Below are 27,403 nucleotides of genomic sequence, written 5' to 3' on the forward strand. Positions count from 1 at the left end.
TCATGGTGGGTATCCTTTCCATTTCTAGATTGCTCAACAACATCAGATACATTCCAAATGTAAAAGTGTGATTTATATTATAGACTACAGTCAAAATTTTCAGTGGGGTTTTTCTTTGGGAAGTTTTGACTAAATATCTGTGAATCCATCCTCTCTGGACAATAATATAAAACATAATCACAAATCTGCCAGAGTTAAATCCCTGTGCGTGGAGGTCTGACTGTCAGCAATCTCACATTTTCTCTGGGGTTACGGCTGACCCATCATTTGAAGCAGACTGTTCTTTCTTTTTCTCCTTAAGATGACTTAAAAAGCTTTCCAGTTGATTCAGCACTTCCTTCTTTTTCAGCTCTTCCTGTGCAGTAAGAGGGGGAGGGTGTGGTGGAACCTTTGGTTCCTGTTTGATGGACATTGCGATCTCCCCAAGGACCGGTTGTTTGACTTTAGGGAACTTAGCGCGTGTAAATTTGGGTGTACCTTTGTCATAAGGGTCAACGTAAGTATGTGGTGACCGGTTGGACGACCAGGATTTATGCCCATGGCTATAGCCTTTCCTAGAAGGTGAGTACCGAGATTGCTTTTTCCTGCTGGGACTACGAGATGAGGATGATGACGAGAAGGATGATGATGCGCTACGTGATGACCTGGAATCCGATGAGCTACGACTTCGTGATCGTTTATTACTTTTGTGATAGTCCTTGTTATACTTCTTGTTCTCATAGTCTCGGTTATGCTTGAATGACCCCCTATATTTCCCTCTACCACGATACTGATTTTTCCCTTGTCCACGCTGGTGGAAATTTCGACCTCTGTATCCTCCTCTGCCTCTGTCAACCCCTCCATGTCCAGAGCCGCGGGGAAAATATTTGTTTTTCTTGTAGTCATCAGACAGGTGCTTGTATTTGCTACCTTCTGAGTAATGACGATCTCTTGAACCACTAGAACCTTTCTCCTTCTTGAATATTTTCTCCATCTTCCTGTAACGGCCAGAACTAACATCAGGAACCTCATCTTCATGGTAACTTTCATAGGAACTTTCAGATGAGGAGCTAGTGCGTTCAGATTGTTTAGAGCCATCTTTAGGGTCTTTCTCTTTCAGACTGTGTTTATTTTTATCTGTTGAAGGTCTACGCTCTGGTGAAGGTCTACGATGCCGTGAACTTGAGTGGGTTCCTCGACTACTTGTGATGGATCCCTCACGGCTGTCCCGGCTAGAGTGACCTTTGATGTTATCTTCAGACAATTTATTGTCACTGAAATGATCATTCTTGATATGAATCCTCAATCCTTCCAAGTCTCTACTTGCTTGTGCCCTTTCTGTGTCCGTCATCATCTTTGGTTTCTCCATATCATTCTTACCATCTTCACTTTCAACACGTAGGTTTACATCATTTGTTTTTCCTTCTGAAATTATTTTCTTCTCGAAAACCTTTTCATCCAATTCTTGATTCTTGTCCTGTGGCATTGTGTCAAACCGAGACTTCCTCCTCCGTTCAATGTGGCCTTCCCCATCTCCTGGACTGTCCCATTTAGACTTTATCGCTTCTTCATTTGGCATGACCAATGACGAATCATGATCCCTTGATGAACCTCGACCTCTTGGCTGAATCTGGTCTTTATCCTTGTTATTCCTGATTTCATCAGGCTTTCCACCTCGAGGTTTTTTCACAAAATGTGTCCTATTGTATTGTGCCTGTTTGCGCTTCCTTTCCAATTCAATTTCTGTAGCCCGTTTCCACCTTTCATATTTCATCTGCAGATATTGCCTCTTATGTTCTCCAGGGGACAAAGATCCTTCTCTTTCATCCATGGAATGAGCTGAACTCGATCTTGATCTTTCCCTCTTCATAGGGGGTAACTTCTTTTCACTGGATTTGCCGGCAATTTTAGTTTTCGAATCTGCTGAATACTCATCCTCACTATCGTATTTCCTGCCTCCATCTTTGGAACCAAACTTTTGATGGTCCTTCCTATCTTTGTCAACAAAAGCACCTTGTTTCATTTCAGAACCTTTTTTATAATCATGGATTTTTTTCTCTTTCCTATCACTTTTACTGATGACTCGATCATTCCCACTCTCACTAAAATGGCCAGGCTTTGATTCAAAAGAACTGTCCAGCTGGCTTTCTCTATCACTGAAGTGATCATGTTTTGTTTCAAATGAACTGTCAAATTTGCTATCTCTGTCACTGATATCCTCATAGACCTCCCTACTTTTTCTTTTCGGTTGTGATCTTGAGGACGATCTGTCCCTGCTCCAAGATCTCCTGACCTTCTTTTCACTCCTGGTTTCCTCGTTCTCCCCTGATTTTTTCGTACTCAACTCTTTATATTTATCTTTGGAATGGAGTTTTGATTTATGTTTAGAGGAGACTTCTTTACGTTTATCTTTAGTCCCCTTATCTTTTCCTGTCATGCCGTCTTTGTGAGGTTCCTTCACTTCAGCCTTTCTCTTCTCCTCTGGTGGGGGAGTGGTTCTGTAGTTCCCATCAGCGCCAAAAAGAAACGAAGATGTGTGGTCAACTTTAAAAGCTTCAGAAGGAGATTCGATTTTGATCTTAGCTTCTGACTTGCGATCCAGCTCAGCCTGGTAATCTTCTCTAGAAGACACTGGGTTCATGTATTTGCCAGCCTCTTTATCCAACTCTCCTTTGCGATGTCTATCCTTCTCCCTCCGCTGTTGTCTATGACCCCTGGGAGCAGATGAATTCTCACTGTCTGAGGATGAACTACTGTCACTTGAGCTTCCGCTGCTGCTGCTGCCACTACTACTGCTGCTGCTGCTGGACTCAGGTGAGCGGTGTCGTCGAGAATGGCTTCTCTCTTCAAAATGTTGTTCTGCACTTCTCCTTCTTTTATTGGAATCTCTGCAAGGCAGAAATAAATTTCAAGTAATTAGAACCAACAATGGAAAGCCAGAAAGAAAACACTTTTGTGAATTTTCCAAGTAAAATTTCTTATGTAAATTATAAATTTTCCAAGTAAAATTTCTTATGTAAATTTATAAATTTTCCAGAAAAAAATGTAACTGTTCCATGCAAAATATTGATATGCAGTATGGCAAAATGCTTTCTTTTGCAACCTTTGACCTTTAACCTTGACCATCAATGTCTAATCAGGTGTTGACCTATATGGTATGATGCTATAGTGTGAATATCAATTAAATCTGTTCTGGGGTTCATGTCAGATATTGTGTACACGATTTTTTTAAAATTTACTTTTGAAAAGTGGTTAAGTGTGACCTTTAAACTTGACCAATTACGACCAAAATCTTATTAGGTGTAGACTTTGATGGTGTGATGCTATGTTGATTACATAAACAAAATCTGTTCATGAGATATCATGTACACAAAGTTTTCACAGGCGCACGCACACACAGACAGGTGGTAATGGGGCAGGGGCTATAAAAAGCATATAACATCTTCTTTCCATACCACTTAAAACCATAATAGACTTTATTGCAAAAACATCCTTTAATTACAATATTGTTTTACTCAATTCCTGTCAAATCAACCTTTAATATTTTAGGACACAAATGTATGATATTTCAAAGATAAAGTTCACGCAGCAGATGTAGAATCACATGCCAAAAATGCACAGATCAGGAATTTGAGTAAGAAATCATTCTACACACTGAATGTTTGAAAAACTCTCTGTATACAATTAATGTGAATCATTAATTCAGGAATATCACTAATTTTTGTAGGTGATATCAAAAGTTCAATGCAAGTGAACCTGTGTCCCAAGTAAGGGGTTCCATGGGAGATACAGCAGTACAAACATTTTCTTTGATATAGGTCAAAGTTCAAAATGTAGGTCAAAGTTACCTAATTTTGTTTCAGGAGACAACGCCTCACCTAGGTGAACATAATAATGCCCCCAGTATGAAATAAGTTCAAGTGACAAATAGCGTAGGAGCCAGACAAACTTTTTCTTTGATGTAGGTCAAAAATCAAAATGTAATGAAGGTCGAGTGACCTACTTTTGGTTTAAGACACACTGCCTCACCTAAGTGAACCCATGTCCTAAGTATGAAATTCCAGTGACATGTAGTGTAGGAGAGTTGGGACAAGAGAATTTGCAGAAGGACAGATGGTCAGGACACAAAACTGTAGTACGCCTGCTTCCCAGCAGGGGGCAAAAATGTGCATGAACGGTCAACCAAATAGAATGCTGGTTTCCGGTGAGGGACAATAAATGCAAAAGACCAGTCAACCAACAAGAGGCCCAATGGGCCTGTATCGCTCACCTGGCTCTACAGCAACTTTTAAGTTGATTGAGGTCATTTCTACAAATACTATGCTGATTACTTTATTCAAATATCATAGTAAGCTAGGTTTATTCATATTAATAAATTTTCTAGTCCTTCATTTCAGCATTCTATTGGCCTAATATCAGGTCTCAGAGGCTCTTGGCTATCGCAAAATTATTGTTTACAGATTTAAGCTGATTTCACCCCTGTGACCTTGAAAGTAGGTCAAGGTCATCCATTTGAACAAACTTGGTAGCCCTTCACCCAGCATGCTAAAAGCCTAATATCAAGTCCCTGGGCCTCTTGGTTATTAAGAAGAAGTAATTTGAAGATTATAGCCTATTTGACCAATGTGACCTTTAGTGGAGGTCAAGGTCATTTATTTGAACAAACTTTGTAACCCTTCACCCCAGCATGCTACAGACCCAATATCAAGTCCTTGAGCCTCTTGGTTATTGAGAAGAAGTTGTTTGAAGATTATAGCCTATTTGACCCATGTGACCTTGAATGAAGGTCAAGGTCATTTATATGAACAAACTTTGTAGTCCTTCACCCAAGCATACTACAGACCCAATACCAAGTCCCTAGGCTTCTTGGTTATTGAGAAGAAGTTGTTTGAAGATTATAGCCTATTTGACCCACGTGACCTTGAATGAAGGTCAAGGTCAGTTATTTGAACAAACTTTGTAGCCCTTCACCCCAGCATGATACAGGCCCAAAATCAAGTCCCTGGGCCTCTTGGTTATTGAGAAGAAGTTGTTTAAATGAAAAAGTTGTCGCCGGACAAACGGACGACGGACGCCGTACCACGGCATAAGCTCACTTGCCCTTCGGGCAGGTGAGCTAAAAATACTGCTGGTTCCCAGGTTGGGATTAACTGGGTATAACGGTCAACAAAAATGACTGCTGGTTCCCGGTGGGGATTAACTGTATATGACAGGTCAACCAAAATGACTGCTGGTTTCCGATGAGGGACTGTAAATGCATATGACAGGTCAGCCAAAGTGACCTGTTTGGTCTTTGTCATATACTGGCTTTACATTCATTTTAATCAGAATTTATTTGGCTCACCATGGATTATGTAGTAAATCAGGTAATGTTTAAATGATAAAATCTAAAAAAGAAATTATGTTGGTTGAATGGTAAGTATATTATATACCCGTGTTTAGATCTGTCTTCTTGAATTAACTTTTTTAGAGTTCTTGAAGTCTCTTTGTTCCGATGCCTGTCTGAGAACTTTTCCAGACTCCTGTCTGGGGGATTAACAGGTGATGGAGATCGGCCCCGTATTGCTCTCTCACGCTCCTTCCTATCCTGGAGCGAACGAAAAATATCACATTAATTAATTTCAAACTGTAGGTAAGTGATAATGCTTTTATATCATAACAATCTGACTAAAATGGATTACCTTCAAAAGAAATGTTTATACTTTCCATAACAAAAACCTAACTTATACTATCGAACAAGTACAATTTTTCTCCATAGATGCAATACATATCAGCAAAAAGGTGACCCTAAGAGATTTAAATAAAACTAGAACTGTCGTCCAGAGGGCCAACTCATACCCCCGCCTCTCCACCGCCACTCTGGTGAAGATTTCCCAACAAAAACCTGTTTTTAGTGAACGGGTTACCACAGCAACCTAAATTTGGGGGAAAAAACCTGCATGCATGCATATGTACACATTATGAGTCCCTTAACATTCCTGTGTGTTTCAAATGAAATAGGTTGCTAGCTATATAGGAGTTGTCCGAGTTGTCTTGACAAAGTTTTCCATAAAAATGTGGGTATTGAAACCTGGTAACCATGGAAACCGAAAATTCTGTAGAGAAATATCACGCATGCTCATTTACACATGGTCCCTACCACTCCTATGTAGTTTGACTTGAAGCAGTTCACAGGTTTATGAGGAGTTGACTGGAAAAAATTCCCACTCACCCAAAAAACGAAGTATAGTGACCTGGTTACCATGGTAACCACAAAATTACAACATTATATAGATTACGCATATCTACAATGTATAAGGGTTATTGCCATAAAGTTTTGTTGAAATTCCCTCAGTAGTTTAGGTAGAAGTAGCCGGTACATCGTTGTGTCTACAGACTCACCCAAAAAATGAAGTATAATGACCTGGTTACCAAGGTAACCACGAAATTACAACATGATATAAATTATGCACATTTACAATGTATAAGGGTTTTGCCATAAAGTTTTGTTGAAATTCCCTCAGTAGTTTAGGTAGAGTAGCCGGTACATCGTTGTGTCTACAGTCTCGCCCAAAAAACAAAGTATAGTGACCTGGTTACCAAGGTAACCACAAAATTACAACATGAAATAAATTATGCACATTTACAATGTACAGACCCGTGTACGTTCGCAGTTCCGATTTAAGCGTAGCGTTTCCGTAGCACTTCCGTATGACTTCCGTAGCATTACCGTATCACTTCCGTACCATTTCCGTATCACTACCGTAGCATTACCGTAGCATTTCCGTAGCACTTCCGTAGCATTACCGTACCATTTCCGTAGCATTTCCGTAGCGTTTGCGTCCACTTACCGTAGCATTACCGTAGCATTTGCGTTTACCTATTTTCACTCGCTGACCGTCTCATAACCGTTCGCTAAAAAATATTGCGGAGTGTATTTTTTATCGAAACGAAATTTAGTTAAATATACTTACCGAACGTCACTAAAGCATAGTAGCGACAGCAAATAATTTAATAAGGAGGTGAGAATTAAATATATATGGTTATACATCTTTCTGTATCTTTGTTTAGAAAAAATAACACTCTCACAAAAAACAAGTCAAGTCACATGGTCCATCGATCTAAGTGTGATAAAAAAATGGCGGATCCTAGTATAGTAGTCGACGCATTACGATGGAAACGAAGATGAAGATCGTGTCAAATAAACAATATTTCCTTTACTGTGCTATAGTCAAACCTTTAAAACAGTTCCATGTAATATGCACTGGTCAGGCTACATGTATAGGGTACAAATGGTCCAGACAGTATCACACAGGTAAACTAGGGTAGTTAGACTTAATTGTCAGCGATGATACAAACAACACAGCATGTTGTACACTGGTCAACTAAAGGTACGGTATTCTGCGGACCAAGTGATACTAGGTGTGAAAGGTAGAACAATAAGAGATAATTATGACCTACAGGTAAGGCTATAGACTGCTTCATAAAACTTGGCTTCCAACATTAATGAGAATGTCATCGTGATCTACGGAGTTATTCATTATTTATTTCAGTTTTAAAACCCAAAGGTCTAATCACAAAATTGATAACACATGATAAAATCAGAGACCGTATAAATGTGATATATATTTCTCTCGGTAAAACTACGACAGGAAATTCAAATCTATATCTTCGGATCATATGTGATATATATGTATGTATCTGATAAAGTATAACAAGAGTAAATTAATTACAAAGTAAGAGCAAATACGGTATATAAAGTGCATACACATGTGAAATAGAACTAAATAGAAATCATCCAGATAATCAAGTTAGTCTTGTTATGAACAGTAAAAAAGAGACTTAATTCTGAAAACAAATCTTCGTCCGACATAAATCTCTCGAGTGAGACGTTAAAAAACTGTCAGGAATATGACAAACGTAGTTTTAATCAATTAGGACTCTTTTAAGAACATAACAATTTCTTACAATAATCCAGAATTTACAGGGATAAAGCAGGGTTGAGCTACTCGAGTGTAGGACAAAAGCCCCCCCGGACATTAGCCCCCTAGGACAAAAGCCCCTGCGGACGAAAGCCCCCTTATAAATTTAGCTGGTATACTTTATATAAATCTGTACTTTTGAAAAACAAAAACTGTATATATACTGCTGTTTTTATCTCTGAAATTTGTAATATACTGCAAATATTGATAATCAAAGAAATGCCTACAAAACATGTTGCTCTGTGTTGTAATTTTAATTTTAGGAATGATTAAAATCAAAGAAACAATATAAAAACAATTTATACCTGTGCAAACATAGAAATTTCACTGTTGATACACATGAAGCCATTAATGATATATTTCCTTCGAGGAGAATACAACATCAATGAAAAACCTACCAAACACCTGTGTAACAGCTTATTGTTTATGTAACAGTAAAATCAATGAAAAACCTACCAAACACCTGTGTAACAGCTTATTGTTTATGTAACAGTTCAAGTAGTTGTTTACATTGCAGAAGCCACTGGTGACTGAAGTCACTTACATATATATGTAGCACTTAATATAACCACTGCTAAAACATATATTGTAATTTAAAAAAAAAATGAATAAATAAAAACATAAAAAATAAAAAAAATAAATATAATTTTTTTTATGAAGGGGCTTTTGTCCACTTTTTGATTAGTGTGAAGGGGCTAATGTCCGGGGGGGCTTTTGTCCTAGGGGCTAATGTCCGGGGGGGCTAATGTCCGGGGGGCTAATGTCCGGGGGGGCTTTTGTCCGTACCTCGAGCTACTCGACCTAGTCAAAAAAAGATGTGGAACTAAAAAGTTAAATTATCCTGTACAAGTTTGATCAAGCAGGCTATGTAAAGATTTGAATAAAAATATATGTATTAATGCCTACATACCAGACTTGGTAAGTTGAATTGTGTACAAAACATGTAATATAGACTATGATCGTTTAATTTTGATTTAAAACACGTAAAAGATGTAAAAGAGAGGGTGAATCATTTGAATCGCGTAGTTTAAGGACTGATATTATACAGATATTTTTTGTATCATCACACTAACATCATCGTCAAAGTTGGAATAGCAAAAACTTTTCTTCGTGGCAACGTTGCTTTACTTCATTAAGAAACACATCCGCTGCTAGTTTGATAGAATTTTATAATTATTGGTATGCACAAAAAATATTTGCTTTGGTGTCTTTTCTAAAATTGTTATTTTGTAAAAAAAAAAAATAAAAAAAAAAAAATAAAAATAACACACACACCCTCACACATATACACAGATTTAAATAACAGTCATACAAGACACTTGTTAATACTTCTATTATAAAAAGCATACATTTGTAATTTAAACTCTTGAGATGGTGATGGTTTCATGATATATGTAAACTTAATAAATTTCGATTTTTACTGTGAATTTCTAAGATTTGTTATAAGTAGCCTCTATAAATTCATTTGAATCATTATTGTATAAGTCATATTCAACTTGACATTTTCATATTTTCTTTCATGAAAGTAAGAACAGGCTACTGCTATAGTTTAAACTCACTCAGGTGTAAAATTTGACATGTTGGCCAGGTAATACAGGTAAATTTCTGTATGTTGGCTAACTGAGAATAAGCCATAATTGGACCCCGGGGGGTTAATTGGCGACAGGTCACCTGGCCAGGTATACCACGTGCCAGACATAAAAGAGCTAGACTGATCGGCATCTTACAGGTAAAGTGTGATAGGATGCATGTCCTCAAGGCTGTGGGGTTGCATATTGCGCCCAGTTGGCCGTTGGCAACAGGCCTTTCATAGATGTTTGGCTTCAATGTAATGTACATGTGGTCTGGACTTGTACATGTCTCAAGATCTGTCGACAGAACATACAATGTATAATATCATATAGATGACTTGTACTGTAAAAAGCCTTTCAAGTTGAGAATAACAATGTAAAAGAAACTTTAGTAAATTAACATTCAATTAAAATTTAAAATATTAATATTTTGTCTGACAAAATATTTACATGAAGTATATGTACACCTGAGTCAGCCATTATTAGGCCTCTGACACAAACTGATGTATTGTAATAGAAGCATGTAAATGATTAAAATGATCGCAAACAGCATCAAAATTAATTTCAAAAGTAGATTCTTCACTCTACACTGTTGAAGTCTTTATATATTGAATCAAAATATTACCGGGAATGTCCTTTGTGATAATAAGTTTAAAAAAAAAACTATTGTGCACTAATTATACGTTTACTTCAGTACCTTAAATCTCGTGCACTCCTCACTTCTCCTAGGGTGCAAAGGTTAACTGATTGTCACTCAACTGTAGTTGTAGTCCATTAATAAATATTTTCAGAGTGTTATCCATTATCACGTAAACATACAGAGTCTGCTCCATTGCAGACGTGTGATATCAGAGACATATATATGTCTCTGGTGATATACACGTATCTGATTGCACATGTACATTGTATAGTCTGAAGTATATAATTATTGATGTTTTGTTTTTAGTTTTTATCCCTCCCCATGCAGCCAGAATTTCCTCTGATCCGACATCAGACTTTTAAACAAATCGTCAATGCTTACACACCATTAATATTACCAGTGATTGTTATATATAGACTTGCCAGGCATGTACATGTACTTGACTTAATTGTCCCCCTTACTTGTTGCCATGGGTACTAATCCCCCCTCCCCACCACCATCAACTTCACCTGATGGCCATGGATATACACTTGATTAGGAGTCACCGGGCTCAGGTGTGTAAGTCATAACCACACCTGGTCAGTTTCTCCTTTTTACAATTAGCCCTAGGCGGGTCTATTCATAGCCTGGTCAATCTGTGTTCAGAATTCTTGATCTGTTTACCTGTACCTAAATTAACACTTTGATACAAGTTTTACAATTCAATTAGTTTATTACTTAAACCTTAGGGTTTATCAGTACAAATGCGGTGAATAAATGCAGTGAAAATATAGATAAATACATAAAAACAAAACGATAAAGTTCGGACACACAGAGACAACACATACGCGACCGCAGCGCTAGTGTAGAGAGTGATTTTATTTTAAAATTAAATACTATCGTCTTTTGTTGCCGAGAATAATAAATTATGACCTTAATATTTCCGGTTTCTAAAAGTTGTACAAATTCTCGCAAACTGAGGTTTTCTATAGTAGTACAGTTTGATAAAACGTTCTTCCACTTCCCGATACAACATTCACTCCATCAGACACCTTTCACTGTCGTTTCTACGAGTTCGCTTCGTCTAGGATCCGCTTTTTATAAGAACCAGATAATTTATTCAGAAACGGTCCATTATTTGTGAGCGTCAACCGAAGCATTTCCGTAGCATTACCGTAGCATTACCGTAGCACTTCCGTAGCATTACCGTACCATTTCCGTAGCATTACCGTACCATTTCCGTACCATTTCCGTAGCATTACCGTACCATTTCCGTAGCATTACCGTAGCATTTCCGTAGCGTTTGCGTTTAAGACGGAACAGCGAACGTACACGGGTCTGTATAAGTGTTACTGCCATAAAGTTTCGTTGAAATTCCCTCAGTAGTTTAGGAGGAGTAGCCGGAACATCGTTGTGTCTACAGACGGACAGACGACAAAAAATTACAATCAGCTTTAGAATACTGTTTAAATGCACAGAAAAATATTAAAAGGTATATTTTGAAAATGTCATCATGGACATTGTACCTTTCTAACAATCATGTAGCGAATGAGTTCCCGAACCTCCACGGACTCTGGTTGTAACAGCATGGCTTTTCTGTACTGCTTCTCTGCACCCTCGAAGTCACTCCTGTCTTCCAGCCTGTCAAAAACAAAATCAAACGGCAAATGAAGTTAATCAGAAAGCAAAGACCTACATCTAAAACACTTTGACACCTTGTATCCGTTATATTTAAAAAAAAAAAATTTTTTTTTAGTTTTTGGTTAGGAGAACAAATGAGACATTTGATTAAGTTAAGTCAACTTACACCTTGGCCAAGGCTAGAAGAGTTTCGTAAAGGTATTTCCTTGCATTCATGTGTTGGCTGTTGACTTCCAAAGCCAGCTCAAAGTCCTCAATGGCTAGAGTGTAACTTTCATTGTTGGCATAGCTGCATATAATGAGAAAACAAAATTTTGGAGATCTCTGCTGACAAGAAATATGACGTTAGCTTCTGACGAATAAAACTGATCATGATGTTACAAACTGATCAATAATGAATTATGAAAAACAAATTACTTCCCTTTTAAATGTAAATTATCATATTTGTAATATAGGCCCTAGGGTTAAAATCTAGTATTTTATCTAATGGCAAAAATATATTGTAACATTTTCTGATTGTGTATTTAGTCATATCAGAATGAGATACTTTTCAGTCCAAAATATGGCTTTGACATATGACAATATTTTACTCTGCAGTGTAGTACCCCGATATACATCACTGTCCAGTATCAGACATTCCCCAGCATCAACTACATATCAAGTATTCACAATTATTCCAGTATTCACATTATTGTAGGTTATCCATATCTGAAATAATGGTATATTGACAGTACATTAACTGAAAAAAAAACCAAAAAAAACCACTGTTCCGACGCAATGAATACTACCATAATCAAAATACCCAAGTGTTCCTTATGACACCTGTGAAAAACTTTATCCTTAGGTCGTAAGTACTTTGTTTCCTGTTGCTTAAGTTAAATACAGAGAACCAATCCCTTATGTTTCCAGGTGCTCATTTTGAGCAATTTAAACTTCTAGACTTAAAGACCACACTACAGTCCTACGATTCATTTTCTTATCTATCACATGTACTGTATTCAACCAAACAAAGAGGATGTGTGCGCTAATTGAAGCATATAAAAACTTCCTTACCTCATTGACCTTCTAATATAAATTAATTCTTTAACCAAAGACGCTGGATTGTTTTCGCTACATAAAGGTATGTAATTGATTAAAAAAATAATGCTTCGAATTTGTTCCCACACTGAGTTTTTATCCTCACACAAAGTTTTATTTAGCATATCCCTTCAGAAATTTTGTAAGCACATATTTGATCCGATAAGTGAACTTATCTGATCAAATATGATACTTTATCTTTAGCTTAATTCATATTTTAAGATTTTTTTTTCCTGCTAGTGTAGTTTGTACTGTCCTCTAATTAGAAGTTCACATTTTATTCATATTTGGTAAAATTAGTTTGATCAAGAAAAGTCCCCTCCATTCCATGTGTACTTACCTTAAGTAACTGATCATTTGCATAAAAACTCATGTTCTGAAAAAAACAACATCCAGGCGAATTCTTTAGTTCAACTTACAGCGCCCCGCGAGCGACCAGAGCCTCCACATTTTTATTGTCTATCTGTAGAGCCTTGTTTAGATACTGCATTGCTTCCACTTGTTTGCCGGCCTTAAACATGGCTACGCCATTAGCAACACTGAAAAACAAATTCATTTCAGACTTAGAAAGAATTCATTTTTACAAGATAATGTCTAAAGAAACAGTAAATTTGTGATGTGTCCACTAGTGGTACACGTTTTGCTCTGATTTAACAAGGGGTCAAATAATAAATATATACTTTTATCTAACAGCAATTTATGAGATGTACATAGTTAAAGTTCGTATTAATTCCTCATGTCAGCCAAAATGAAAGCATGTAGGGTTGGAAGAAATGGTCAAAGGGATTTGTCATAAACTTCTAACCACTTAATGACTACTGGTTCACACATACAAGTGTAGCAACAACTGGTTATACTCTAAAATCCAAACATAAATTTAATGTTTTCAAAAAAAGTTATATCATAAACCAGATTACAGAACTCATTGGTGATGAAAATCAGTTTCACTTTCAGAATCGATAATCGGAAACGCGAAATCGAATGATTATCGATTACAATCGGTTTTCTAAATTTAGCAAAGCTGTCCGTTTGTAGAAGTTAATTCTACATCTCAAGTACATTGCATGTCTTAGCCTTTGATATCAATATATCTAATACTGAACACAAACAGAGTATTTAATGGTTGTTGATATATTCAAATCTCCTTAATCACTTGTAATCATGATCATCCAATGAATATATCTGTAAAATATAAAACATCAACTACTTCTTGGTTTCGTAACATTACAAAATTATGTGAAGACTTCTTGGTTTCGTAACATTACAAAATTATGTGAAGACAAAGATTTTCCATTCATTGTTTTTTCATAATTGTCATTGGTGATCGTTTTTTATTTTTTCATTTTTTTTTCTGTCATCGGCTCACCACTTGAACTCACTGCATTATTGGATGCAAGGCAATAGTTAGTCAATGGTGATGGCTACCGAAGAGGTTAAAATAAATTATTGTTTTGGAGACAAGGAATCACATTCAATTGAGTCATAAATTCAGAGAACTGTTTGAAATTGGCCTTCTGTTCTTCCTTTATCAGACACATGTTTCCCACCATGCTGATACTGGAAACCCTTTAGGAAGAAAATCAGTTTATTGTATGTAAAAAGATACCAATTACTGATGACATGTTACACAATGATATCCCTATGTGTTTCATCTCTCTACCTTCACCAATTCTTGTGATATTTTCTATACATTTTTCAGTTTAATTTCAATGCTATTTTTACTGAAACAATTTAATATCTGAAAATAAAAAATTAAAATTTGATTTCCAGAAATATATTTTAAATAATATGTAACCTGAGTTAATAAACCTACCTTTGGTGTGCCCACTTCTGAGACTGGTATTTTCTCAAACTTTCAGCATATTCTTTTTCAGGGATATTTTTCCTAAAAGTAATTATATTTTCATTATTCATGCACCAGTGGGACATTCACAATCAGGAACCTCACTTTCTGAAATTAGCATTGTGACTCTCAACACTTGACATGCCGAGTCTCATTCTAGATACGACACATTTGATTATTATGTATACAATTTATTTATTTGAAATACAGTGTAAATGATTTCAATATTCATATTAATTAAATATATTGTGTGAACTGTCAACAGCACATTTTAGTATCAAATGCTACTGTCCAGTTCCCAACATAATATTACAAGACAGAGTAGAAATAACATTTTAACACTTTAACAGACTTTTTTTTCTTTATTACGAACAATATTTAAGACATCGTCTTCTATCTTTTTATTCCTGAAATTAGGATAACCTTTCATGTCACCTGATCGCTGCCTGGATATTGGCTTTAATTAAATTTAATTGATGCTGAGATTGTCTCGTCACGATATACCTGTGCAGCCCACGCATGATGGACGTCGACTCAGACAGGTGTAATAGTCCTAGCAGACTTGAAACATTGCCTGAATTGTTGAAGCCCAGGATTGAGTGTAGCAATTCATCAAAGGCTAGTCCTCGGATGTGTAACTTCCGTCTGAAGAAAATAAACTAAATGTAGACACATGATCACCCTGAAATACCGTAAACTAATAAGTATTTGTGATTTTTTTTTACCATTATTTGCATGTCAAAACAATGATGAAAATGTCCTTCACCACAAATTTGTTAATTGCAGAATTGTATTCAAGTGAAAACTGAGAACTTATTTTGCTTATATCATGGGTGTAAGAACTAGTCTCTGATATGAAACTAATTGCAAGTATAAATGACTAAGAAAAAAAAGTTTACACACATGTATGTAAAAGGTTAGGGTTTAGAGTTAACATTATCTGTTTATTTTGATTTCATTGATCAAAATGAAGCTGATATACATTTCCCAACTTTCGTACAATATAAAACACATTATGTTTTATCAAATAATTTTCCTACAGAAAGCTGTTTGTTTGTTGAGTATATTACCCCATAAACAGCCAGGGTCATTTTGAGGCAGGGTCTTCTTGTTGTAGTTGGTGACCACCTCATTGAACAACTTATGTGAGGCCAGTTACACACCATCCAGAGCAATAAACTAGGGTCAATTGTCTTGCCCAAGGACACAACCCTGACAACACAGACCAGCCTGTTTCTCAGCTTCCTGAGAAATTTAAACACAATCCGACACAGATTTAGAGTGTCGAACCACTCACCTCAGATCTTCACCTAAAGTTACATGACCGTCTGAGTTATTGCTGCCCCCCCCCTCCACAGAAACCAATTCAATTTTAATACAACAATCAGACTAACATCTTAACTGATGTGACTTACCTGTAATGTACTGGGAAGTCGTCCTCATTGATCAAACCCTACAAGATATTAGTAGAGTACAGTAGTTATAGGGATATCAAATACAATGATGGTTTTCTCAAATTGATAGTCAACAAAGATAGAAGCACTAAAATCTTTCTAGATAACTAGAGCCTTTCTTATTATGTCACATTTAATCTATTTCTTTGACCACTCAATCTTTTCTTCATTACCTACATAAAATAATCGTTAGTCATTAATTTCTTGGAGGAATTTCAGGGTTTTAGAAAGAGTGTGTGGATTGGATTTTTATATATGATATAGCACATTTTGAGAATTTCAATGAGATTTCCAGCAAAATTATGGGTGAATATGTGAACATTGTCCCTGGGTGATCCCTGTATGTTTACAAGGATGTGGTATAGAATTTCCAAGGGTGCCTTTTAATTTATCTTGAAGTCCTTCAATCTATCAATTTCTAAATTAGCAAGTATCAATAAATTGATAACGCTAATTAGTTCAAATTAGCAAGTATCAATAAATTGATAAAGCTAATTAGTTCAAATTAGCAAGTATCAATAAATTGATAAAGCTGATTAGTCTAACTGTACCATATCGATGCAGTTTAAATTTGTACAAGATGTAAGGTTGACATCTTTAATAAAGTCAAGCTACAGGTTACAATAAATTTTCAGAAAGTCAAATGCAATGCCTTTGTTAATGAATTTCTAAATCCTAGTAACAATTAAAAGACAGATAGAAATATCACCGTGATGTGAAAATGTATTTATAATAGTACTGAACTGTTATATGATAGTGTTCAGTTGATAAAAATACAATTTGAAGGTCAGAAACATTAGAATGTCATCCAATTAGACCGACCAATTTGATGTGGGAAAGTTCCTCTGGAAGTGACCGCTCGACCATGGACACGATGACCTTCTCTGTTTCCTGGTTCACGTTCAGGACTACACCTGTCAAAGTCATTTGAGAAGCAGTTAGTTCAAAGAGTTTGAATAAGCATACAAATACACTGGGCTCAGTTCTAAACTTGCAATTGAGATCATATACATGTGTATTCATGTGATCACCTTAACACTGAAAATGAAAGACTCTCATAAATATTTCAGGGTTAAATAGCTGAACCATGAAACCTGTAATCATTAGAATATGAATGACCTTTGACCCTTAGATTTTGGATGACCCCTGACCTTACCTCTGACCTTGTCTTTGACCTGAAATCCTTCAATGGGACTCTGGTTAGCGAAGAGTCTTGGTAACTCCTTCACTGGACAGAAAGCCTGTAAAGAAACAGCATCAGTTTCACTGTTAGCAGTAGTTTATTGTAAATAACATTATTAAACTACAACTTCTTCATTTTATTTCTTTCCAATAAGTACTTTTATGTACATTAATTTGGAAAGGACTTATAGGCTTGCCTGTTGTCCAATCTAATTTTCAAAATAATAAAATTTCTTATAATGAAATAAAAAAAAAAATCAAAGAATGATATTTTTAGCAGCTAGTATCTTATTATAAATGAAATTATTATTAAACTAAAAATTTCCTCGTTTTCTTTCTTTCTAATAAGTACTTTAATGTACATATATTTTATCAAAGAATGATTTTTCTTTTTCTTGTGACTTGAACCGGTTTCAACATCTTGTTTATATAAATATCCACATCACTCAATCTTCACCTTATAATGTAATATTGTACACAACAAGAACATGTTTAGTGATTGGAAGCCATTCCCTGCTTTCTTACCGTAGTTTTCAGCTCGTCAATATCCCTGACCTTTCCGCCGTCCATACACAACAAAGTCACGACTACGCCACTCTCCATCACTGAGGATACCACACCCACCACTAAGTCCCTCTTCTCTAGACTCTGTCAGGACAAATCATACACAGCATTAGAGACTGACATGACGGCTGTAACTTAGAATATTTATATTGGCAATATTCATGCTTTTGCATCAAAGCATGTAAAAAAAGAAGAAGATAAAGTTATAGAATAAGGGCTTTCCTGCTAGCTTCTAGGGGTGGAAAATGGGCATTAATTCCAAAATCAAATAATTTCAAATCATGTAAAGCTAAATTCCCAAAATTTATAGTTTACTCCTGAAAATTCTCTTCTCAATTCAGCCATTTTGTTCCCAAAATGAAGCAAACACCCCAACTCAAATATGTGCATAACAGCTCTGGGAATGTTGATATTGCAAGTAAGAAGACTTACGTTGAAGAAGTGTTCTCGACAGTACATGGGTGCAATACCCATAAAAGATTCCAAGGGTGGCATCTTGGCAAATTTATCTGAAAAAGATAGATCATGCATAATAAGTCATTGTGTAATTTTCCAAATAAACTTGTCACTTTTAAAGGAAAAATTTGTTCAAAATGATTTTTTAAAATACCTACATAATTGGTACTATAGATATTCTTTTATGTGATTTTAGTAGCACTTAACGAATTAAAGGATTAGAAATAAAAAATAAATAAAAATTAAGCAGTGATTGTGTTATTTTGAACAAGTTTTACCATAAAAAGTGTATCAAGAAATTTCAATATCAATATTAATGTGCAAGTATCCAAGCACAGGCAGGGATCGATCAATCTATGCATTTTTTACTAACCGTTTATGGGTAGTTTCCCCTCAGGATTTTTTTCCATTTTCCCCCTCGGGCTTCTGTGAAATTCACTGAAATATTGTATTTTCCCTCATTTTTATGGCAATAATATTCCCAAATACTCCAGATTTGCTTTCCTAATTAACCATTTGCTGTTTTTACTTGGAAAATGTGTTTTTAAAGCAAAAAACTGAAACTTTGTGATGTTTATATTTCCCATTTTCAGAACTGATTTTCCATATGGTCCAAAAAAGGTAGTATCACCTAAATTCTAGATTAATCCCTGACAGGTACTTATTTATTTGACCACATGTCCAAACCTGTGGTGAAAACAAAATTTCTACAGAGCAAAGATTTAGTTTCTGACGATTGGCCCAATTGAGTACTTGTAACGCAAGAAGTTTGTTGTATTTGTCATGGAAATTATCATTTTAATGACATAACAGACATGATGAATACCTCTAAATTCAAAAATTATTACTTGGGAGATTTTACCTGAAACAAACTTTAAAACACATGAACTGTGCAGTTGGCTATATTCTTTTCAGGGGTTTAAATGTTATCCACACATGTACGCATAAAATAAACAAAAATGAAAAATAACTTCACAAAAACAAATGGGTCTGATATAGGTCTGATTAAATATTAAAATTTTAAGATCACTGACCTGCTGTCGAAATTTTTCACTAAATTATTTTTTTTAAAAACTTCCATGATTAAAGTTTAAGGTGTCTCGAAATCATAAAAGTCAACTGTATCTGGAATAATTACGGTATCCTAAAATAAGATAATTCAGAAAAAAATTCAGAATTATCATCATAATACTTATTTTTCTGTGTATGATCAAATGTGATTAAGTGATTATTGTGCTAATCAGTTTGATCACAAGTCGATACCCGCTGCAAAAGCAAGAAAAATGAAAATAGAACACCAGTGCCAGACATACCTAAGATCAGAAGCTAATATCTTAACTGCATCGAGCTGAAATTGCACACGTGGCACAACTTTGATTACAATGAAATTCTTTTGACTGAAAATGTCATGCTACAATGAAAAAATTTGTGATGTTGACCTGATACCAATCTTCTTGATATCAAGTTTTCTTTAGACTTTATTTGTTGGTGATGATTTAGGATAGGTTGTATTCTGGGGCGATTCTTCAATAAAAGACTCCCTGGTTGTCCCGAACATGAGTAAAACTTTCTTTATCAATCATTTTTCTTCAGACATCTCTCCTCAATGTTGTGATATCAGTTCCAAAATGTCATACACTGTCTATTCCATGAGGCTTGAATAAGTAGACTTCAAAATATTTCAAAAGTATGCCATCCTGCAAGTTGCCAATTCTTGTATGGAACGCTACCTCTGGCCAATAATTAATTCCATAATGTAATTTCGTAAAATTAAGGTATATCTTCAATTGGCTCCAGCCAATCGTGCAGGTCTTTCGCCTATCTGGTACCTGAACATGTCTGTCGTATTGAACATCAATCACTCACTTAGCTCTGGGCTACATTTATATGGACACCAATACATTCTGTTTTTGTTCAGGGCTGTAACAGAAATAAACTTACATTACCACAAAACCACATCTACAGATCACCTATTGCAACCCATTAAGCATAATAATGTAATAGATATAAAGGAGTAGACTTTTTGTATATAATCTGTTTATGGTTATCAAAAAGATAGAAGATTTGGAACCAGCAATAACAATATGACCAGGAAGTCTCTCTAAAGTCAAGGACTTTCTTAAAAAAAAAAAAAAAAAAAAATTATAAAATTATGAAGTCTAAAGTGTGTACAGTTTGGTGATGGATTGTAAACTTAAAACTTTTTTTTATCTGAAAGAGATTGTCACATTTGTCTTTTCAATTTATTGTCCAAACAATTTGTCTTTTCAATTTATTGTCCATCTAATTAAATTGCATTTTTTCTTTGTTTGTTCAGCTATCAAAATCACTGATTAAACACTATCTGCTAAAAACCTATTTTTTTTAAAATTGACCACTGACATGCTATCCAATATTCAAGATTTAAACGACAAATTTCTTTTAATATTCGCTTTGAATCTCAAAATTAAGATACTCATCATGATCTTACCTACCTTACCTATAAAAAATAACATTCTTTATACTTTATATAATCCATGAAAGATATAAGATATAACCAGCAGAATTCAAATTTTTGCTACATGTAACTTATAAAATAACTTGAATTTTCATTGAATACTTATATATAATTAAATAGCACTATCATAAAAGAGCAAAACATTTTGCCTACCTTCATATCCAGTTTTCTATGCCTCCACTTTCTTCTTTCCATTTTGATTCTCAAGATCATCAGATAATGTTAAAAATCAAATTCTTGTCCAGGATTTCGTTTCCATAAAATTCTTTTCTTCAACATTCCATCGATCCAAAACCCTGGAAAAATGTCTTTCTTTCTTCTGAAAATCTGTAGACCCATAGAAATGGCACATTCTGTAAACTACTGGATAAATATATCATGTACAGGCAAATATTAATCTTCACATTTCCTTTTGATCTTCTGTACAGATCCATTTATATGACTGTACCTAGAATACCATTTCTAAGAAATTTTTACAAATTTCAATTCAGAACCTGAAAAATAGAGCTGCAGTCCAACAGGAAATCCATCATCTTAAGCTTTCTTCTTTTGTGTTACTGGATCTCTTTCGTTTGGTATATGGGCTTTGACACTACAACTTGATGCTCCAATCCTGTCTGTCTATAATTCAATGAATTTCGGCTGTTCCCCCAGTGATGCAGCAAAACTTGCAATCATAACCCTTTGGGTAAAGTTGTAGCAAGTAGATTAATAATTCATACATGTGAAATTCTTTCATTTTTTAAAATTCCTTTTTCATTATTTATTGAAACTCAATATAATAATTTATATATTGAAATTTGAACAAAGTGATTTGAACAATCATAAAGTTATAACACAAATTCTGGAAAGTCATTATTTTCTCAACGTGACAATATATATATTATAATGCCTCGACTTCCTTTGACTTGAACAGACAACAATAACTTCATCTTCAGTCAGTGATTCTTCGCCTTCTATTTCTGCAGACAGGAATCAAGACATTAATTTTCAGAGTCAGCATTTTTCTTTGAACTGCACTTCTCATCAGATGCTGTAAGTTGTTGATTCACAGGAAGTTCTGTGATGAATGTATGGAACACTGTAAACAAAATGTACACAAATTGAATTAATCTGCAGTCTATAATTACTATGGCTATATATGAACTAAGAGCTATTTAAAGTACTAGCCATATCACATGTTATTTCTAAATGTTAAAGATGAAGGACTCAGAAGAGGACACATTTCAATTTACTTCAATTACTGAAAGCAGTATGTCTATAAATAGCAGACTATTATCATTTTGTCTGAAATTCAATAATGAAGCTTCACATTTGTATGACAGGCTTAAGATTTAATTTAAATTGTTTGTTGTTGTAAAATTGTGTTTATTAAACTTTAAACATACCTTTAAACCTTCCACTGAATCTGCAAGCTGCTGTCTCATAAAGACTTCCAGAAAACAAAGGCCGAAATTTTTTTTATAAATGTGTATCTGTCTGTTCAGATGAACATCAGTGATGAGCTTTTTACTGTTAACAAACATTCTCAATAAATTACAGACACTTCTTGAGAGTGAGGGAATTATGTCACATATTTTAAATACAGCTGCGATAAATAAAGCCTACTTCTATACAATATCGAAGTACCAAATTGCATGATTCTATTGGCATGTTATAATTAATGATGAGTTAAGTTCAAGAATGGGTTTATTGATCCTTCAACTGTTTGTATATCATTATAAATCTATCAGACCCAATTGGTTTATACTGTTTGTATACTTATAAATCTATTCAACAAGATTGGTTTATATTTTACAGGTACAGGAAACATCTTAAGAAAATTCATTTTAAGACTTCAGAAATGCAAATGCTTAGTTATAAACATGTCAGTTTATACAAGGTTGACTCAATATAAATAGAAAATTATCTACGAGTAATATTATCAATTTTAAAATAGAATTTAATACATTAATTAAATATCTGTATGTCTGTGAAAGAAACGCAGTAACTGAAGTCTGTTTTAATTGTATACCCAGGTAATACAACTCTGCACAATGGACAAAGAGCAGAATTTTAATTTGATTTTTCTTTTCCTAAATTCAAAATTCTGTAATTAACTACAACCAATGATTTCAGTGTCAGAAATCTGAATGTCTCATATACAGAGCTGTTTAAATCAGTCATGGCTTATCACAATGAGATATTAATTCTTTGAGGAATTGGTAAATAAAATAAAGTGATATGTAATACCACTGAAAAGATATTGAGGCAAGTATCTTGTAGCATCTGGGCTCTGTGCAATCCTCATTGAGAAAATATTTTAGAGAAATAAAAAATTAACTGAAAGACTTCAGTCATTTGCTGGTGACCAAAGAATACACACCGTCCTCATCAACTTTGTTGTTCTCTGTCCGAGCTTCATCTTCTTTCAGATCAGTGGGTGTGAACAATAGGTCAGACTTTCGAGCAATGAACCGCCGTAGCTTTTGCTGGAAGTCATCCTCCCTGTAACAATGTATTTTATTTATTAATTAAACAGGCTGTCTATTCTCCATACAAAAGCTTGTTGGATGTTATGAAAGTGCTCTGTTCTGTCAGGCATGATCCACTGGCATAATAACACATAAACCTTCAAAATGAGCATGCAGTGTTCGAAATTAAAGGTGGTCCGATGGCCCGATGCTATAGAAAACCTGGTCGGTCTATGTAAAATTTCTAAGTGTTGACCCGATTGGCTATGAAAGGTTAGACATGTTATCCTTCTTTCAACAATATGAGTTTACAAAATGAGTCTATGGCAAAATGACTTAAAATTTGGCTATGGGATTTCAATTTTCTGTAGTCCAATTGTCTAAGAAATTTTCAAATATACTTTCATAAACTGAGCATGAATATTATTTGATAACCCTTCATAAATTTTCTTTAGTGTGGGGTTATAATAAGACTTGTAAATGAAATTGACCTTACAGGATTTCCATAGGTCACCGTCAAGGTCTTTTATATGTATAAAAAGTGATATAGACAAGACCAAGTCTTGTATATAAACTTACGGGATTTCCAGAGGCCGAGGTCTATATTTAGACAAGTAGTCTATCACTGTTTGTGGTATTCTCTGGTCCTCCACATGCAGATAACGGACAAGGTCTGCTCCATGATACTGCACAGAATTTCCCAGGAGATTGGTATCCATAATTAAGGATCCTGAAAAAATAATTTTTCAGAATTCAGAAACAGATCAAAACAATCAAACTTCATCATGAAAATAGAAAATTCATTTTGAACATTCTGCATCCTGATGTAATATTGATGCAAAATGTTTCAAAACTTAAAGTTAAATCATTTAATGGCCAGTTGATATGTATGCCTGCTTGGTCAGGTATGTAGAAAAATGAATTAGTTTCGATAGATGTGTGTTTTCAGGACATCCACAGTTGTCGACTCTAGCGGTAGCCCATGGGTACCGGTCGTGTTACATGATAACCCTTTGCTTTTTCAACGTATATTAAATGATGAAGATGAAAAAAACTATTTTCGTAAGTGGTATCGATACCTGTGCGGTGTGTGTATGTGTGCGTGTAAAGCCTTATGTGCGCGCCTGGTGGTCGTTTTCGGGCTACCAGATTCAGGGAAGGGCTACCAAAAACTATTCTTAAGTAGCCACTACCTATATAAAGTTAGTGTCAACCCCTGATCCATTAGAACCTTGATAGTATGTTTTGACTCCCCAAAATCAGATTTGACTCTTGGAGATTGAAGGGATATAGGACCTTATGACATATGTCTTGACCCCAGTCCCTTCAGATTTCTGAGAAATTGTTATTTGACTTCTGAAATTGCTAAAATTCTAGGGTCAACTGGCTGCTCTGGTTTTCCATTTACATGAAAAATTAGTTGAAAACAGAACAAAGTGCTGAACTGTGTGTGGGTCAGCTTTCTCTCCTGTTTTCACTATGGTAGGAGTTCTGATGTTAATCTGCCTATACTACTGTATATAACAATAAGGCAAATAAACACCGGAAATGTAATCCTTTGTGAATATGATGTGACCAGGTGGGGTGTCCTGCTGGCAGTATGCTTCAGTGAAGTAGCACTATGAAGTCGGTATCGGTTATATCCTATCACAAGGAGACAAACACGAACATATTGCAGCCTGCAAAACACACACATACAATTGCTACATGCATACTGTACGTATGCATCTCGAACACAGGGAAGGCTGTTTTTTAAATGACCTCAGCGGTTGATAGGACAATAAAGCGGTTTAACAATACAATTTAACTAAACCACAAGGAGGACCTGAACTACAAGACTCCCATAGAATTGAGTGTCAAGAAAGCAAAAAGTATAGTTGGATTGATTCGAACATTGTGTACTTATATTATTTAGATCAATGTAAAATTATTGTTTAAAGTACTTGTTAAACCCCATTTAGGGTAGGCTGTGAGCGTCTGGAATCCTTTAAAAGTTAAAGATGTTGATCTTATTAAGATATACATATGAGGGCAACAAATTTGAAGCTTATTCCAGGACTTAAACCCCTGTACATGTCATATCCAGAACACCTGAAGAGACCGAATCCACCCACACTTAGAAATTAAACAATGTATATGATAGTAGTTAACAAAAACTATTTTTCCTGATGGACAATAACAGAACTAAAGGTCATCCTCAGAAAATATTTAAATAACAGTGTCGACTGGATGGAAGTGTAGCAGGCCTGGTTTTAATTGTAAATACTGTATATAGTTGTATGGTCGCCTTCTAGCTTCCGGCTAGGGTGGATTTCCCTTTAGCTCAGTCAGTAGAGCGGTGGACCAGTAAGCCGAGGGTCGCGGGTTCGATCCTGACTGGCTGCACACTACTACTCCTTGAACTTTTACATTGGTGCCGCAGACCACTCCAAGTGAAAGCAAGAGGCTTCCTTGGAGAGAGAACCTGGGTTGGTGTGTTCAGGGGCGAACATGTTTGAAGGAGGGAGTAGTGTAGCAGGCTGGGTTTTAATTGTAGATACTGTACATAGTTGTATGGTCGCCTTCTAGCTTCCGGCTAGGGGAAATTTCCCTTTAGCTCAGTCGGTAGAGCGGCGGACCAGTAAGCCGAGGGTCGCGGGTTCGATCCCGGCTGGCTGCACACTACTACTTCTTGAACTTTTACAGAATTTTTGTATTTTGTAAATATATCAATATGGACATAGAGGCTACCAGCCTGCATTCATAGAGAGCGCAGCTCGAACGGGCAAAGCCCGTTCGCGTAGCGAACTTAATGGTAGAGATGTCTCGGAAACCCCCCCTTTTCCCCCAATATACTTAGAGTTCAAAAACTTTCTCAGTAACCGGAAACAGGAAGTCACGACAAGATCCAGTGTTGCGCAAGACTGTATTCAAAGTCACATTCTCGGGAGATTACAAAATATCAAGATTTTAAAAATATGCAAATGTTTGACTTCACACTAGTTAGAATTTGTTAATAAAATTTATCACGAACAAGTTCTTAATTTTTTATATTCAAAACGTAACGGTATAATTTTCAACGAAAATATTTCCGGTGTTTTACGAGTGCAGCTCCGGTCCGTTCGAGTTGCATACAAGTTTACCAAATATAACACATAAAATAAAGAGGACTTCCAAATTTTTTTGTTGTCGTCTGCTGCTCATCTGCGAGATCTGCTGTCCCGTCACCTTGTCATCGCTTAATCAGTCTATTTTAAGACTTATTCTACGATTAGTTTTTGTAGTAAGTTATCTAAATCATAATTCTTGTTGATATATACTTTATTACAAACCAGTGTATAGATCTGTTGGCAATATATTCATTTTGTAACGTGGGATTTACTATTCTAGTACACTAGATTATGTGTGCTTGTTTCTCGAATTCCATGGGCACCGGGATTGCTGCGCTCTCACATAGGCCATGCCTAAAATTATATTATATTAATCCTATAGATAAGCCAATCATAGAATGTATCTATGTAAAATTAAGTGAAATATATCAATAAAAACCTAAATATTCATCACAGATTTAATACCCAGTAAACGAAAATAAAATTGGCACATCAGCAGGAGATATCAGTCGATTTGACACCCCATTATATATATATCATTCCAACAATGCCGGTGTATATTGCAAGCCGACTCACGAGATGGGGCGAGTTGAAATTGGCTATGCATCTTTCTTCAACAATTACTAGTAACAAACATACATTTCACCACAAAAAACTCTTAGTGTTAGGTAGACAATTTGCAGAGAAACATGCGTCTTGGCAATATTTTTCTGTAACAGTTAAACAACCTTTTTTTCAAAAATTAGGACATAGAATGGTAGACTATACTGTACTGTATATAATTTGTCGCCGAATCGTCCCTTTCTCGGGGAGATTTCTTAATTATCATCCGAGACAAAAGCATTTTTGTCACGAATTAAATGAATTGTATATATTTTTCATGACAAAAGCTCAAAAGTTAGACCTGCACCTTCCGTTGCACTGGAGTTTAGAATACCAATACAGATGGATCACATTAGTCCTGCTTTAGATCATTGATCACACTTCAGCGGGAGCCATTTTATCCAAATATAATTC

At 35.4% G+C, this 27,403-nt stretch overlaps 1 protein-coding gene across 3 annotated transcripts; it reads right to left on the bottom strand.

Annotated features, from left to right (window-relative positions):
• On the bottom strand, positions 1–27,403 carry LOC117341997 (tetratricopeptide repeat protein 14-like). 3 transcript variants are annotated; one of them, XM_033903934.1, is made up of 15 exons: positions 27,297–27,403; positions 23,877–24,027; positions 23,210–23,331; positions 18,324–18,400; positions 17,853–17,975; positions 17,302–17,386; positions 16,968–17,059; positions 16,107–16,144; positions 15,196–15,336; positions 14,662–14,733; positions 13,268–13,387; positions 11,938–12,060; positions 11,657–11,771; positions 5,412–5,566; positions 1–2,867 (listed from the first exon to the last, which is right to left on the bottom strand). In XM_033903934.1, the coding sequence occupies exons 2-15, from the start codon at positions 24,014–24,016 to the stop codon at positions 233–235; spliced, it is 4,038 nt and encodes a 1,345-aa protein (XP_033759825.1). In that variant the 5' UTR covers positions 24,017–24,027; positions 27,297–27,403; the 3' UTR covers positions 1–232. The 3 variants fall into 3 exon arrangements, with proteins under 3 accessions (XP_033759825.1, XP_033759826.1, XP_033759828.1); XM_033903935.1 differs by having other exon boundaries at positions 27,291–27,396; XM_033903937.1 differs by lacking the exons at positions 23,210–23,331; positions 23,877–24,027; positions 27,297–27,403 and adding an exon at positions 19,661–20,081.

Source organism: Pecten maximus, chromosome 14, assembly GCF_902652985.1.
Source record: "Pecten maximus chromosome 14, xPecMax1.1, whole genome shotgun sequence".
Lineage (NCBI taxonomy): Eukaryota > Metazoa > Mollusca > Bivalvia > Pectinida > Pectinidae > Pecten > Pecten maximus.